Source organism: Tachyglossus aculeatus, chromosome 13 (assembly GCF_015852505.1).
Source record: "Tachyglossus aculeatus isolate mTacAcu1 chromosome 13, mTacAcu1.pri, whole genome shotgun sequence".
Taxonomy (NCBI): domain Eukaryota; kingdom Metazoa; phylum Chordata; class Mammalia; order Monotremata; family Tachyglossidae; genus Tachyglossus; species Tachyglossus aculeatus.
Window position 1 is genome coordinate 2,624,995 of NC_052078.1, and position 14,680 is coordinate 2,639,674.

At 50.5% G+C, this 14,680-nt stretch overlaps 1 protein-coding gene across 1 annotated transcript in view; it reads right to left on the minus strand.

Moving 5' to 3' along the window:
* Window positions 1-14,157, minus strand: part of SETD2 (SET domain containing 2, histone lysine methyltransferase) — a 77,363-nt gene extending 63,206 nt beyond the window's left edge. Inside the window, 1 exon segment of the mRNA XM_038755448.1 lies at window positions 14,057-14,157. Coding sequence (XP_038611376.1) covers window positions 14,057-14,094 — 38 coding nt within the window. The 5' untranslated portion in view covers window positions 14,095-14,157.
* Between the last annotated feature and the right edge of the window lie 523 nt (window positions 14,158-14,680).

Here is a 14,680-nt window from a genome sequence, read left to right on the forward strand (position 1 = left end):
TGATGATGATCTAGAGACGGTCCCTACCCAACAGCGGGCTCACAATATTCTATTCTATTTATTTTATTTTGTTAATATGTTTGGTTTTGTTCTCCGTCTCCCCCTTCCAGACTGTGAGCCCGCTGTTGGGTAGGGACCGGCTCTAGATGTTGCCAACTTGGACTTCCCAAGCGCTTAGTACAGTGCTCTGCACACAGTAAGCGCTCAATAAATACGATTGATTGATTGACTGATAGAAGGGGGAGACGGACAACGAAACAAAATGTATTAACAACATAAAATAAATAGAATAGTAAATATGTACAAGTAAAATAGAGTAATAAATATGTGCTGAGATAATAATAATAATAATGATGATGGTATTTGTTAAGTGCTTACTATGTGCAAAGCACTGTTCTAAGCACTGGGGAGATACAAGGTGATCAGGTTGTCCCACGGGGGGGGGGGGGCGCTCACAATCTTTATCCCCATTTTACAGATGGGGGAACTGAGGCACAGAGAAGTGAAGTGACTTACCCAAAGTCACCCAGCTGACAGTTGGCAGAGCCAGGATTTGAACCCATGACCTCGGACTCCAAAGCCTGGGCTCTTTCCACTGAGCCACGCTGCTGGGAAGCGACCGGCCCACGCAGCAGACTGTGTCCGTCCTAATTAAAATGTATCTACCCTGGCGCTTAAAACAGTGTCCGACACGCAGTAAGCGCTTAGATACCCCCCCCCAAAAACCCCCCCAAAAACCGAACCCTGTCCTTGTCGGTTTCCAGATCTTCCAGACGCCCACACAACCCCCGGCATTTTGAACCGCTCCATCTCCCTGTGGAAGAACGAACTCCGGCTACTCCAAGAGAGAACGGACGTCCCGAATTCATCCGGTCCTATTTATTGAGCCCTTCCTGCGTGCGGAGCACTGTGCACTTAGAGCAGCAGCGTGGCTCAGTGGAAAGAGCCCTGGCTATGGGTTCGAATCCCGGCTCCGCCACTTGTCAGCTGGGGTGACGTTGGGCCAGTCACTTCACTTCTCTGGGCCTCAGTTCCCTCATCTGGAAAACGGGGATGAAGACTGTGAGCCCCCCAGGGGACAACCTGATCACCCTGTAACCTCCCCAGTGCTTAGAACGGTGCTTTGCACATAGTAAGCGCTTAATAAATGCCATTATTATTCATTCATTCAGTCGTATTTATTGAGCGCTTACTGTGTGCAGAGCACTGGACTAAGCGCTTGGGAAGGACAAGCTGGCAACATATAGAGACGGTCCCTTCCCAACAGTGGGCTCACAGTCTAGAAATTAGCAGTAGTAGCACTAAGCGCTTGGGAGAGGACAACACCCGTCCAACACGAATAATAATAATAATATTAATAATAATAGTAATAATAATAATAATGGCAGGACAAGACAATACCCGTCCAACACGAATAATAATAATAATAATAATAATAATAATAATGATGGCAGGACAAGACAACACCCGTCCAACATGAGTAATAATAATAATAATGGCAGGACAAGACAACACCCGTCCAACATGAATAATAATAATAATAATAATAATAATAATGGCAGGACAACACCCGTCCAACACGAATAATAATCATAATAATAATAATGATGACAACATTTATAAAGCGCTTACTATGTGCAAAGCACTGTTCTAAGTGCAGGGGGGATACAAGGTGATCAGGTTGTCCCACGTGGGGCTCACAGTCATCATCCCCATTTTCCAGATGAGGTCACTGAGGCTCCGAGAAGCTAAGTGACTTGCCCAAGGTCACACAGCAGACATGTGGCCCCTGTCTTTTTAGTTTTTAGACTGTGTTTAGACAGTTTTTAGACTGTGAGCCCACTGTTGGGTAGGGACTGTCTCTATACGTTGCCAATTTGTACTTCCCAAGCGCTTAGTACAGTGCTCTGCACATAGTAAGCGCTCAATAAATACGATTGATGATGATGATGATGATGATGTGGCAGAGGTGGGAGGCGAACCCATGACCTCTGACTCCAAAGCCCGGGCTCTTTCCACTGAGCCACGCTGCTTCTCAGCGAATGGAGAAGTGCTCAATAAATACGACTGATTGATTGATTGACTGATTGATTGATTGATTAATACCACTGGCTGACGGATTTTAGCAGGCCTCAAAACAGAAACGTCTGGTCCCCGTCGCCCCCGCCTCTGCTAATCTGGGGACACGGGAGACAGTTCGTATTTTGGGAACCCGAGCCGCGTAGGAGTTTCTCCCACGGAGCTCGTGGTGAAGTCTTCCGGCAGCTGGAGCTCAGAAATAATAATTTTTAAAAAGGCCGTAATTGTTTCTGAGGCCGTGACCCAATTAACGCTTCCCGCGGCAACGCGGAGACAACCCGGTCTACGGGTTAATTCTTTACATCTCTCCTTCCTGGTGCGGTCAACAGCGGTAACTTTTGCGACCCGGGAGGATATTGATTCATTCCTTCGGTCGTATTTATTGAGCGCTTACCGCGTGCGGGGCACTGGGCTAAGCGCTTGGGAAGTCCAAGTTGGCAACATTCACTCAATCATATTTATTGAGCGCTTTCTGTGTGCAGAGCACTGGACTAAGCGCTTGGGAAGTCCAAGTTGGCAACATCTAGAGACGGCCCCTACCCCACAACGGGGTCACAGTCTAGGAGGGGGAGACGGACGACAAAATAAAAACACGTGGACGGGTGTCCAGTCGTCAGAATAAACAGAATTAAAGCTAAACGCAAAGTATAATTATTACTAACGGTATTTGTTAAGCACTTACTATGTGCCAGACACTTTACTGTTATTATTGGCAAGTCACAACTTCTCTGTACCTCAGTTCCCTCATCTGGAAAATGGGGATGAAGCCCCACAGGGGACAACCCGATTGCCTTGTATCTCCCCCAGCGCTTAGAACAGTGGTTGGCACATAGTAAGCGCTTAACAAATACCATCATCATTATTATCATTATTATTATTATGGTGGTGGTGGTTACAAGGTAATCATGGTAATCAGTCTTTTAGACTGCGAGCCCAATGTTGGGTAGGGACTGTCTCTATATGTTGCCAATTTGTACTTCCCAAGCGCTTAGTACAGTGCTCTGCACATAGTAAGCGCTCAATAAATATGATTGATTGATTGATGGTGGACACACTATTATTATTATTATTATGGCACCCAAGAAGTCAGGAGAGACTCCAATTTTGCCCCTTCCCCCTGCCACACATCCCCCATCACGCCAACCCGTCCCAAGCGCCCGACACAAGGCTGGGCACATTGTGGGCGCTTAATAACGTCGGTCATTCATTCATTAAGCGCTTACTGTGTGCAGAGCACTGTACTAACCGCTTGGGAAGTCCAAATTGGCAACATTTAGAGACGGTCCCTACCCAACAGCGGGCTCACCAGTCTAGAAGGTCATAATAATAAGCAGCGTGGCTCAGTGGGAAGAGCCCGGGCTTTGGAGTCAGAGGTCGTGGGTTCAAATCCCGGCTCCGCCAATCGTCAGCTGGGTGACTTTGGGCAAGTCCCTTCACTTCTCTGGGCCTCGGTTCCCTCATCTGGAAAATGGGGATTAAGACTGTGAGCCCCCCGTGGGACAACCTGATCACCCTGTAACCTCCCCAGCGCTTAGAACAGTGCTCTGCACATAGTAAGCGCTTAACAAATACTATTATTATTATTCTCTGGGCCTCGGTTCCCTCATCTGTAAAATGGGGATGAAGACTGTGAGCCCCACGGTGGGACAACCTGATCACCTTGCAACCTCTCCAGCGCTTAGAACAGTGCTTTGCACATAGTAAGCGCTTAATAAATGCCATCATTATTAACAGCCTGAACTGAGCACGAGCAAATCTGGAAATCGGCTGAACTGAAAACGGCAGGTCAGTTTCAGAACACAGAGAGGCACGGTTTCGAAGAGGTTTTTAAAAAATGAAAACTTACTATGGTAAAGCAATTAAATTCACTTGTTCCTTTTCTCTTTTTCTCTCTCTCTGTATATTCATTCACTCATTCAATCGTATTTATTGAGCGCTTACTGTGTGCAGAGCACTGGACTAAACGCTTGGGAAGTACAAGTTGGCAACATATAGAGACGGCCCCTACCCAACAACGGGCTCACAGTCTGTATATGTGTAATAATAATAACGGCATTTATTAAGTGCTTACTATGTGCAAAGCACTGTTCTAAGCGCTGGGAAGGTTACAAGGTTATCAGGTTGTCCCGGGGGGCTCACAGTCTTCATCCCCATTTTACAGATGAGGGAACTGAGGCCCAGAGAAGTGAAGTGACTCAAAGTCACACAGCTGACAAGTGGCGGAGCCACATTTGAACCCACGACCTCTGACTCCAAAGCCCGGGCTCTTTCCACTGAGCCACGCTGCTTCTCTACACACACACACACACACACACATATACATCCCCTGTATAAGCAGGGTATTTCAAACAGGTGTGGGAAATAAATATATATTTATATATACATACATTATATTTATAATATAATAATAAAACATATACTATAACATATTATAATATATAACATAATGCTATAATAATTATATTTATTATATATTATATATAATATATTTATTTCCCACACCTGTTTGAAATCCCCTGCTTATACAGGGGATGTATATATGTTTATTTCCCACACCTGTTTGAAATCCCCTGCTTATACAGGGGATGTGTATATATATCTATATATAGATCTATATATGTACATAGATACATAGAGAGAGAGATATATACATTTGTATATGTGTATATATATCTATATATAGATCTATATATGTACATAGATACATGGAGAGAGAGATATATATACATTTTCCACACCTGTTTGAAATCCGCTGCTTATACAGGGGATGTGTGTATATATATATATATTTATTTCCCACACCTGTTTGAAATCCCCTGCTTATACAGGGGATATATATATATATTTATTTCCCATACCTGTTTGAAATCCCCTGCTTATACAGGGGAGATATATATATACACACACACATATATATATATATATATATTTATTTATTTCCCACACCTGTTTGAAATACCCTGCTTTCCCCCAGAAAAGTGTTCTCTCTTCTTTTTTTTTTGGATAGGTAGTATTTAAATGCAGGCTCTCAACCGTTTCGAACCTAAAACAGCTTCAAATCTGTTCTAAGAAAAGCCGGCTTTTAGGCCCAGATCCTTAAAATAGACGCGGTCTCCCGGTTTTCGGATCCGTTGAGCTAATTCTAAAAGCAAGATAGTGAACCCCTTGCCAAGCGACGGGAGTATTCGGCGGGGGGCGGGGGGAAACGAATGCTAAAAACAGACTGCTGAAGCTGAAGGTCAGGATTTGCACACGCAACCTGGGCCGTCCGCTTTTGCAAACGCGGTCCGATTCACTTTTCCGGAAGCCCCGGACTCCGAAACTCAGCCGAGAGAAACCGACCGAGCCGAAGTCTCCGTCAACCAAGATTTATTTCAGGAGGGGAGAGGTGGGAAAAGCGAGGGGGGCTTAGGCGGAAAGGGCCCGGGACTAAGGGGACCTACGTTCAAATCAATTAATCAATAATAATGGCATTTATTAAGCACTTACTATGTGCAAAGCACTGTTCTAAGCGCTGGGGCGGTTACAAGGTGATCAGGTTGTCCCACGGGGGGCTCACAGTTTTAATCCCCATTTTCCAGATGAGATCCTGAGGTCCAGAGAAGCAAAGCGACTTGCCCAAAGTCACCCGGCTGACAAGTGGCAGAGCCGGGATTTGAACCCGTGACCTCTGACTCCAAAGCCCGGGCTCTTTCCCCTGAGCCACGCTGCTTCTCTAAGAGAGTCGAGAGAGGCGCCTAAGAGGGAAGGTCTGACCTAAATCTAAGGGAGCACCTGATTTAAACGCTGGAAGGGGGAGCGTTCAGTACAGTGCTCTGCACACGGTTAGCGCCTGAGCGATATCACTGACTGGGGAACACGAAGAACTGATGGAGGAAAAGGTCTCTGTTCATCACAATCCTCAGAGACGCCTGCATAATTAAAAGATCTTAAATCTCCACCCCAGCAAATCCTTTTCTCCCCCCAAAATCCTGCAACCATGATAATCTTTCAATCCTTTAATCTATTTTAACCTTAATTCGCACATAATCCAAAAAATAAAACCAAAACTCAACTATGTTCTTCAGGAAAGTGAAGCAGTAAGTCCTCTAATAATAATAATAATAATGATGATGGTATTTGTTAAGCGCTTACTATGGGCGAAGCACTGTTCTAAGCGCTGGGGAGGTTACAAGGGGATCAGGTTGTTCCACGGGGGGCTCGCAGTCTTAATCCCCATTTTACAGATGAGGGAACTGAGGCCCAGAGAAGTGAAGTGACTTGCCCAAAGTCACCCAGCTGACAATTGGCAGAGCGGGATTTGAACCCATGACCTCTGACTCCAGAGTCCGGGCTCTTCCTGAGTCACGCTGCTTCCCCTCTAGACTGTAAGCTTGTTGTAGGCAGCGTGTTGAGAAGCAGCGTGGCTCAGTGGAAAAGAGCCCGGCCTTTGGAGTCAGAGGTCATGGGTTCAAATCCCAGCTCCGCCAATTGTCAGCTGGGTGACTTTGGGCAAGTCACTTCACTTCTCTGGGCCTCAGTTCCCTCATCTGGAAAATGGGGATGAAGACTGTGAGCCCCTCGTGGGACCACCTGATCACCTTGTAACCTCCCCAGCGCTTAGAACGGTGCTTTGCACATAGTAAGCGCTTAATAAATGCCATTATTATTATTATTATTATTATTATATAGCTATAGTTAACTTCTCTGTGCCTCAGTGACCTCATCTGTAAAATGGGGATGAAGACTGTGAGCCCCCCGTGGGACAACCTCATCACCTTGTAACCTTCTCTGCACTTAGAACAGTGCTTTGCACATAGTAAGCGCTTAATAAATGCCATTATTATTACTATTATTATTATTATGCATATACAGAATGTGAGCCAGTTGTTGGGTAGGGACCGTCTCTATATGTTGCCAACTTGTACTTCCCAAGCGCTTAGTCCAGTGCTCTGCACACAGTAAGCGCTCAATAAATACGACTGAATGAGTGAATGAATATACAGAGACAGAGACAGAGAGAGAGAGAGAGAGAGAAAGGGAAAAGGAACAAGTGAATTTAATTGCTTTACCGCAGTAAATTTTCCTTTTTTAAAGACCGCTTAATAAATGCCATCATTATTATTATTATATCTGCTGTGTGACCCTGGGCAAGTCACTTAACTTCTCTGTGCCTCAGTGACCTCATCTGTAAAATGGGGATGAAGATTGTGAGCCCCCCGTGGGGCAACCCGCTCACCTTGTAACCTCCCCAGTGCTTAGAACAGTGCTTTGCACATAGTAAGCGCTTAATAAAGCTTAATATTCCCCCTTCTAGACTGTGAGCCCGCTTTTGGGTAGGGATCGTCTCTATATGTTGCCAACTTGTACTTCCCAAGCGCTTAGTACAGTGCTCTGCACACAGTAAGCGCTCAATAAATACGACAATGAATGAATAAATGCCATTATTATTATTATTATTATTCCCCTAGCGTTTGGCCCAGGGTCCAGCCCATAGAGACCGCTGCACAAATACAGTCCAAAGGACCCGGGTTCTAATCCTGGCTCCGCCACGCGTCTGCCGGCTGACCTCGGGCGAGTCGCTTCACTTCTCTGGGCCTCAGTTCCCTCGACTGTAAAATGGGGGATTAAGAGTGTGAGCCCCACGGGGAAAACGGACCGCGTCCAACCCGATTACCACGGCGCTCGGAACGGCATCTGCCACAGAGTAGCAGTGTGGCTCGGTGGAAAGAGCCCGGGCTTTGGAGTCCGAGGTCATGGGTTCAAATCCCGGCTCTGTCACCTGTTAGCTGGGTGACTTTGGGCAAGTCACTTCACTTCTCTGGGCCTCAGTGACCTCATCTGTCAAATGGGGATGAAGACTGTGAGCCCCCCGGGGGACCACCTGATCACCTTGTAACCTCCCCAGCGCTTAAAACAGTGCTTTGCACATCGTAAGCGCTTAATAAAATGCTATCATAGATAGCGTGGCTCAGTGGAAAGAGCCCAGGCTTTGGAGTCAGAGGTCATGGGTTCGAATCCCGACTCCGCCACATGTCTGCTGTGTGACCTTGGGCAAGTCACTTAACATCTCTGAGCCTCAGTTACCTCATCTGTAAAATGGGGCCTAAGACCGTGAGCCCCGCGTGGGACAACTTGATCACCTTGTACCCCCCCCAACGCTTAGAACAGTGCTCTGCACATAGTAAGTGCTTAACAAATGCCATCATTATTATATTATTATACCATTCAAATAAAAAAATACCACCATCATTTTTAATCGAGTTGCTAGTGCGAATAAGAGAAAGTGCCCAAAAGTTATTATTACTGTTCTTGGCGCCGTGGCCGGTGATAAGAAGTGATCGGAGCTCGGTTTCATTGATGACAATGGCATTTATTAAGCGCTTACTATGTGCCAAGCGCCGTTCTAAGCGCTGGGGAGGTTCCAAGGTGATCAGGTTGTCCCACGGGGGTGCTCACAGTCTTCATCCCCATTTTCCAGATGAGGGAACTGAGGCCCAGAGAAGTGAAGTGACTCGCCCAAAGTCACCCAGATGACAACTGGTGAAGCCGGGATTTGAACCCGTGACCTCTGACTCCAAAGCCCAGGCTCTTTCCACTGAGCCACGCTGCTTCTCATTGGTGGCCAAGGATCGATATCACCACCGCAAGCCACAGGATGGGCTGCAACGGCCTATCTGTTGGGCGGGGAAAGGTGAGAACTGAACTGTGACATTTATTATTATTATTAGTATTATTAATAACAATGGTAACAACAATAATGTTTGCTAAGTCTTTAATAATAATAATAATGACGGCATTTAAGTGCTTACTATGTGCCAAGCACTGTTCTAAGCGCTGGGGGGGAGACACAAGGTGAACAGGTTGTCCCACGGGGGGCTCACAGTCTTAATCCTCCTTTTCCAGATGAGGGAACTGAGGCTCAGAGAAGTTAAGTGACTTGCCCAAGGTCACACAGCAGACACGTAGGAGAGGTGGGATTCGAACTCACGACCTCTGACTACAAAGCCCGGGCTCTTTCCACTGAGCCACGCCGCTTCTCTACCATGGGCCTTATTATGGGCCAGGCCCTGTATTACATCCGCCCCGAGGATAGATATAAACTAATCGGGTCACACACACTCCCAGAAACACACGGGGCTGACAGTCTAACGGGCAGGGTGAGCGGATAATAATTAAATTATCATTTAATAATAATTAAATATTCATTATTAATTAATAATAATTGTTAATAGTAATAATAATGGCATTTACTAAGCGCTTACTATGTGCCAAGCACTGTTCTAAACGCTGGGGAGGTTACAAGGTGATCAGGTTGCCCCCCGTGGGGCGCACGGGCTTAATCCCCATTTTACAGATGAGGTCACTGAGGCCCGGAGAAGTGAAGTGACTTGCCCAAGGTCACCCAACAGACGAACGGCGGAACCCAGATTAGGACTCACGTCTTTTTGACTCCAGGCCTGAGCTCTATACTAAGCCATGCTGCTTCCCACACTGCGGACTGAATCCCCATTTTGCAGATGAGGGGACTGAGGCCCAGAGAAGTCACTCATTCATTCGGTATTTATTGGATGCTTACTGTGAGCACTGTACTAATATAAACCAGCTCAGAGCTTAGAACTGTACTGGCATGTAGTAAGCGCTTAAAAATACAATAATAATATTTATTAATCAATAAATGACATAGATGGGCTTCAGTGATGTACGTATTTGTACGTATTTATTACTCTATTTTACTTGTACATATTTATTCTACTTATTTTATTTTGTTGATTTGTTTTGTTCTCTGTCTCCCCCTTCTAGACTGTGAGCCCACTGTTTTGGGTAGGGACCGTCTCTATATGTTGCCAACTTGTACTTCCCAAGCGCTTAGTACAGTGCTCTGCACACAGTAAGCGCTCAATAAATACGACAATGAATGAACTGAATGAATGATGTGGGGCTGGGAGGGGATGAGCAAAGGGAGCAAATCGGAACCCCATTTTGCAGATGAGGGGACTGAGGCCCAGAGAAGTCACTCATTCACTCAGTATTTACTGGACGCTTACTGAGAGCACTGTACTAATACAAATCGGCTCAGAGCTTAGAACTGTACTGGCATGTAGTAAGTGCTTAAAAATACAATAATAATATTTATTAATCAATAAATGACAGAGATGGACTTCAGTGATGTGGGGCTGGGAGGGGATGATTAAAGGGAGCAAATCGGAATCCCCATTTTGCAGATGAGGGGACTGAGGCCCAGAGAAGTCACTCATTCACTCAGTATTTATTGGATGCTTACTGAGAGCACTGTACTAAGCACTTGAGAGAGTACAATAAAACAATAATAATAACAGTAATGATGATGGCATTTATTAAGCGCTTACTATGTGCAAAGCTGTGCACATAGTAAGCGCTTAACAAATGCCATCATTATTTATTTATTATTATTATTACTGAAGCACTATTCTAAGCACTGGTGGGGGGATACAAGGTGACCAGGTTGCCCCATGGGGAGGGCTCACAGTCAATCCCCATTTTACAGATGAGGTAACTGAGGCACAGAGAAAAGTGACTTGCCCAAATTCACCCAGCTGACAAGTGGCGGAGCCGGAATTCAAACCCACGACCTCCGACTCCCAAGCCCGGGCTCTTTCCACTGAGCCACGCTGCTTCTCTAATAGACACATTCCCTGCCCAGAGGGAGCAACTAGCCCGAGGTCGCCCAGCGGGCAAGTGGCGGAGGCAGGATTAGAACCCCGGGCCTCCGACTCCCAAGCCTCTTTCCACTCCATTCGGCGACGAGTTTTTCCCTTACCGGACTGACCGAGGAAAAGCCAAACCCTTCAGAACCGCGAAAGCCTTTTCAAGTCATTCCATCGTACTTACTGAGCGCTTACAGAGTACTGTACTAAGCGCCTGGACTTCAAGCCACCTTGCCCATCCTAAAGATGGCCAACGCACTTGGGACTCGGCAGTTTCGGAGACCGGCGGGAAACCGGCGTCTGCCTGCCCGCGCGCGTTGGCACGAGGCCCGGACGAGGAAGGGTCCGAAGAGGCGGCCGCACGGCCCGGATGCCCGCGTGGCTCGCGGATGCCAGTCCACCTGTGTAAGTAGCCGGGCCCACCCGGCACGAGCCCCCCTTTTGAGTGGGGGGTGAGCGGAGGAGGACAAAATCCAGTCGATGGATGCTATTTACGGAGCCCATACTGTGCGCAGAGCGCTGTACTAAGCGCTTGGGAGACAACAAAAGAACTGGCCAACTGGTCCCCTGCTCCACGACGCGCTGACGGTCTAGAGGGGGATGGAGACAATCATTAAAATGAATAAATAGTTCTAAAAGCGGCCCATGGTTCTCCGGGGCCTGAAAAAGGGGGCTTGGGAGGGGGTCTCCCAAGGCTCAAAGGCCCCGTAGAGAAGCGGGGTGGCCCAGTGGAAAGAGCCCGGGCTTGGCAGTCAGAGGTCGTGGGTTCTAATTCCGGCTCTGCCTCTTGTTAGCCGTGTGACCTTGGGCCGGTCACTTCACCGGGCCCCAGTGACCTCATCTGTAAAATGGGGATGAAGACTGTGAGCCCCACGTGGGGCAACTCGATGACCTTGTGTTTACCCCAGCGCTCAGAATAGTGCTTGGCTCGTAGTAAGTGCTTAACAAATATTGTAATTATCATTATTAAATAGTTCCTAAGAGCGGCCCTCCCCCATGGTTCTCCAGGGCCTGAAAAGGGGGGCTTGAGAGGGGGGTCTCCCAAGGCACAAAGGCCCGGTTGCGGCCTGGCGGGAGGAAATCCCCTTAAGAAAAGAGGGGTGTCCCGCCCCTGAAATGGTGGTTGGCATGTTCCCTCTGAGGGCAGAAAAGGGGGTGTCCCCGGGACCGCTCAGACCAGCGCTCCTCACACAGTGGGCGCCCCTGAAATGGTGGTTGGCCTGTTCCCTCCGAGGGCAGAAAAGGGGATGTCCCCGGCCCAATGCTCCTCACACAGTGGGCACCCCTAAAATGGTGGTTGGTGTGTTCCCTTCGAGAGCAGCAAGCAGGGTGTCCCTGGCCCATCGCTCCTCACACAGTGGGCGCTCCTGAAATGGTGGTTGGCATGTTCTCTCCAAGGGCAGAAAGGGGGGTGTCCCCAGTCCAGTGCTCTGCACACAGTGGGAGCCCCTGAAATGGTGGCTGGCGTGTTCCCTCCAAGGGCAGAAAGGGGGGTGTCCCCATCCCATTGCTCCTCACACAGTTGGCACTCCTGAAATGGTGGTTGGCCTGTTCCCTCTGAGGGCAGAAAAGGGGGTGTCCCCGGCCCAATGCTCCTCACACAGTGGGCGCCCCTAAAATGGTGGTTGGCGTGTTCTCTCCAAGGACAGAAAGGGGGTGTCCCCATCCCACTGCTTCTCACACAGTGGGCGCCCCTAAAATGGTGGTTGGCGTGTTCCCTTCGAGGGCAGCAAGCAGGGTGTCCCCGGCCCATCACTCCTCACACAATGGGCGCCCCTGAAATGGTGGTTGCCCTGTTCCCTTCGAAGGCAGTGAGGGGGATGTCCCCGGCCCACTGCTCCTCACACAGTGGGCGCCCCTAAAATGGTGGTTGGCATGTCCCCTCCAAGGGCAAAAAGGGGGGTGTCCCCGGCCCATCACTCCTCACACAGTGGGCGCCCCTAAAATGGTGGCTGGCCCATTCTCTCCAAGGGCAGAAAGTGGTGGTGACCCCAGTCCAGCGCTCAGCACACAGTGGGCACCCCTAAAATGGTGGTTGGCATGATCTCTCCAAGGGCAGAAAGCGGGGTGTCCCTAGCCCATCGCTCCTCACACAGTGGGCGCCCCTAAAATGGTGGTTGGTGTGTTTTCTCCAAGGGCAGAAAGGGGGGGTGTCCCCGGCCCATCGCTCCTCACACAGTGGGCGCCCCTAAAATGGTGGTTGGCCCGTTCTCTCCAAGGGCAGGAAGTGGCAGTGACCCCAGTCCAGCGCTCAGCACACAGTGGGCGCCCCTAAAATGGTGGTTGGCCTGTTCTCTCCAAGGGCAGAAAGTGGGGGTGTCCCCAGTCCAGCGCTCAGCACACAGTGGGCGCCCCTGAAATGGTGGTTGGCCTGTGTTCTCCAAGGGCAGAAAGGGGGGTGTCCCCAGCCCATCGCTCCTCAGACAGTGTGCACCCCTAAAATGGTGGTTGGCCTGTTCTCTCCAAGGGCAGAAAGGGGGGGGTGTCCCCAGTCCAGCACTCAGCACACAGTGGGCACCCCTAAAATGGTGGTTGGCCTGTTTTCTCCAAGGGCAGAAAAGGGGGGTGTCCCCAGTCCAGCGCTCAGCACACAGTGGGCGCCCCTAAAATGGTGGTTGGCCTGTTCTCTCCAAGGGCAGAAAGTGGGGGTGTCCCCAGCCCATCGCTCCTCACACAGTGGGCACCCCTAAAATGGTGGTTGGCCTGTTCCCTCCAAGGGCAGAAAGTGTGGGGGGGGGTGTCCCCAGTCCAGCGCTCAGCACACAGTGGGCGCCCCTGAAATGGTGGTTGGCGTGTTTCCTTCGAGGGCAGCAAACGGGGTGTCCCCGGCCCAACGCTCCTCACACAGTGGGCACCCCTAAAATGGTGGTTGGCACGTTCCCTTCGAGGCCAGAAAGGGGGGCGTCCCCAACGCTCAGTACACAGTGGGCAACTGCGGGGGCCGCCACCGTCCCCAACCGGCGGGGCGACGCTTTCATTTTGCACGATGGAGGCCGGTTGTCCCGCCCCCCCCCAACCCGCCCCGAGTTGGGGTCCATTTTGGGGGGCCGCCCCCTCCCCAACTTCCGGCCCCGGCCGCGTCCCGTCAGCCGAGGGGGCTGAGGCGAGCCCCGGCTTGGCCGTCTACTCGAGGCCGAGGCTTTGCGGCCTAGTCGGTGCGCGCCCGGCCTCCGGCCTCCTCCTCCCCACGCGGGAGGCGCGAGGCCGCCCCCTCGCCCGCACCAATGGAGGCCGGAGGTGGGGGGGGAGGCCTGGGGGCGCATCCCACCGCCCCCCAAAACCCCGCGGGGAAACGGGGGGCGCCCACTTACTCCGGGGTGGGGTGCTCGGGGTCGTAGAAATCCCCCATTTTCGGCGGCGGCGGCGGCGGCTTCGTGGGGCAGGGGGCGGCCCGGGCCCCCTCCCCGCCGCCGCACGGGGGGTCGCGGGGGACGGGAAGGCGGGCAGCGCCGGCGGCCGCGGCCGGAGGAGGAGGAGGAGGAGGAGGAGGAAGAAGAAGAGGAGGAGGCGGCTTCTTCTCAGGGGGCGGGGGCTACGGGAGGCGCTCAAACAGTCGCCCCCTCCCCCTTAAAGGCCCAGCCCCTCGGCCGGTGCCCCCCGAAGGGCGGACAATGCCCCGCGGGCCGGGCCGGGCCGGGCCCCGCTCCTGCTGGCCTTTCCCCGGGGCCTCAGGCGGGGAACGGGGAGGCCGCGGTGGGCGGCGGGGCAGCTGCTCCCCTGGGGTCCCCTGGGCCCGCAGCCTTCTCTTCGCCTTCCCTTCTTTCTTCTCTTCTCCTTCTCTCCCCTTCTCTTCTCCTTCCCTTCTCTTCTCTCCCCTTCTCTTCCCGTTCTCTTCTTCCCTTCTCTTCTCGTTCTCTTCTTCCCCTTCTTTTCTCCACTCCTCTTCTCCTTTCCTTCTCTTCTCTCTTCCTCCCTTCTCTTCTCCATTCCTTCTC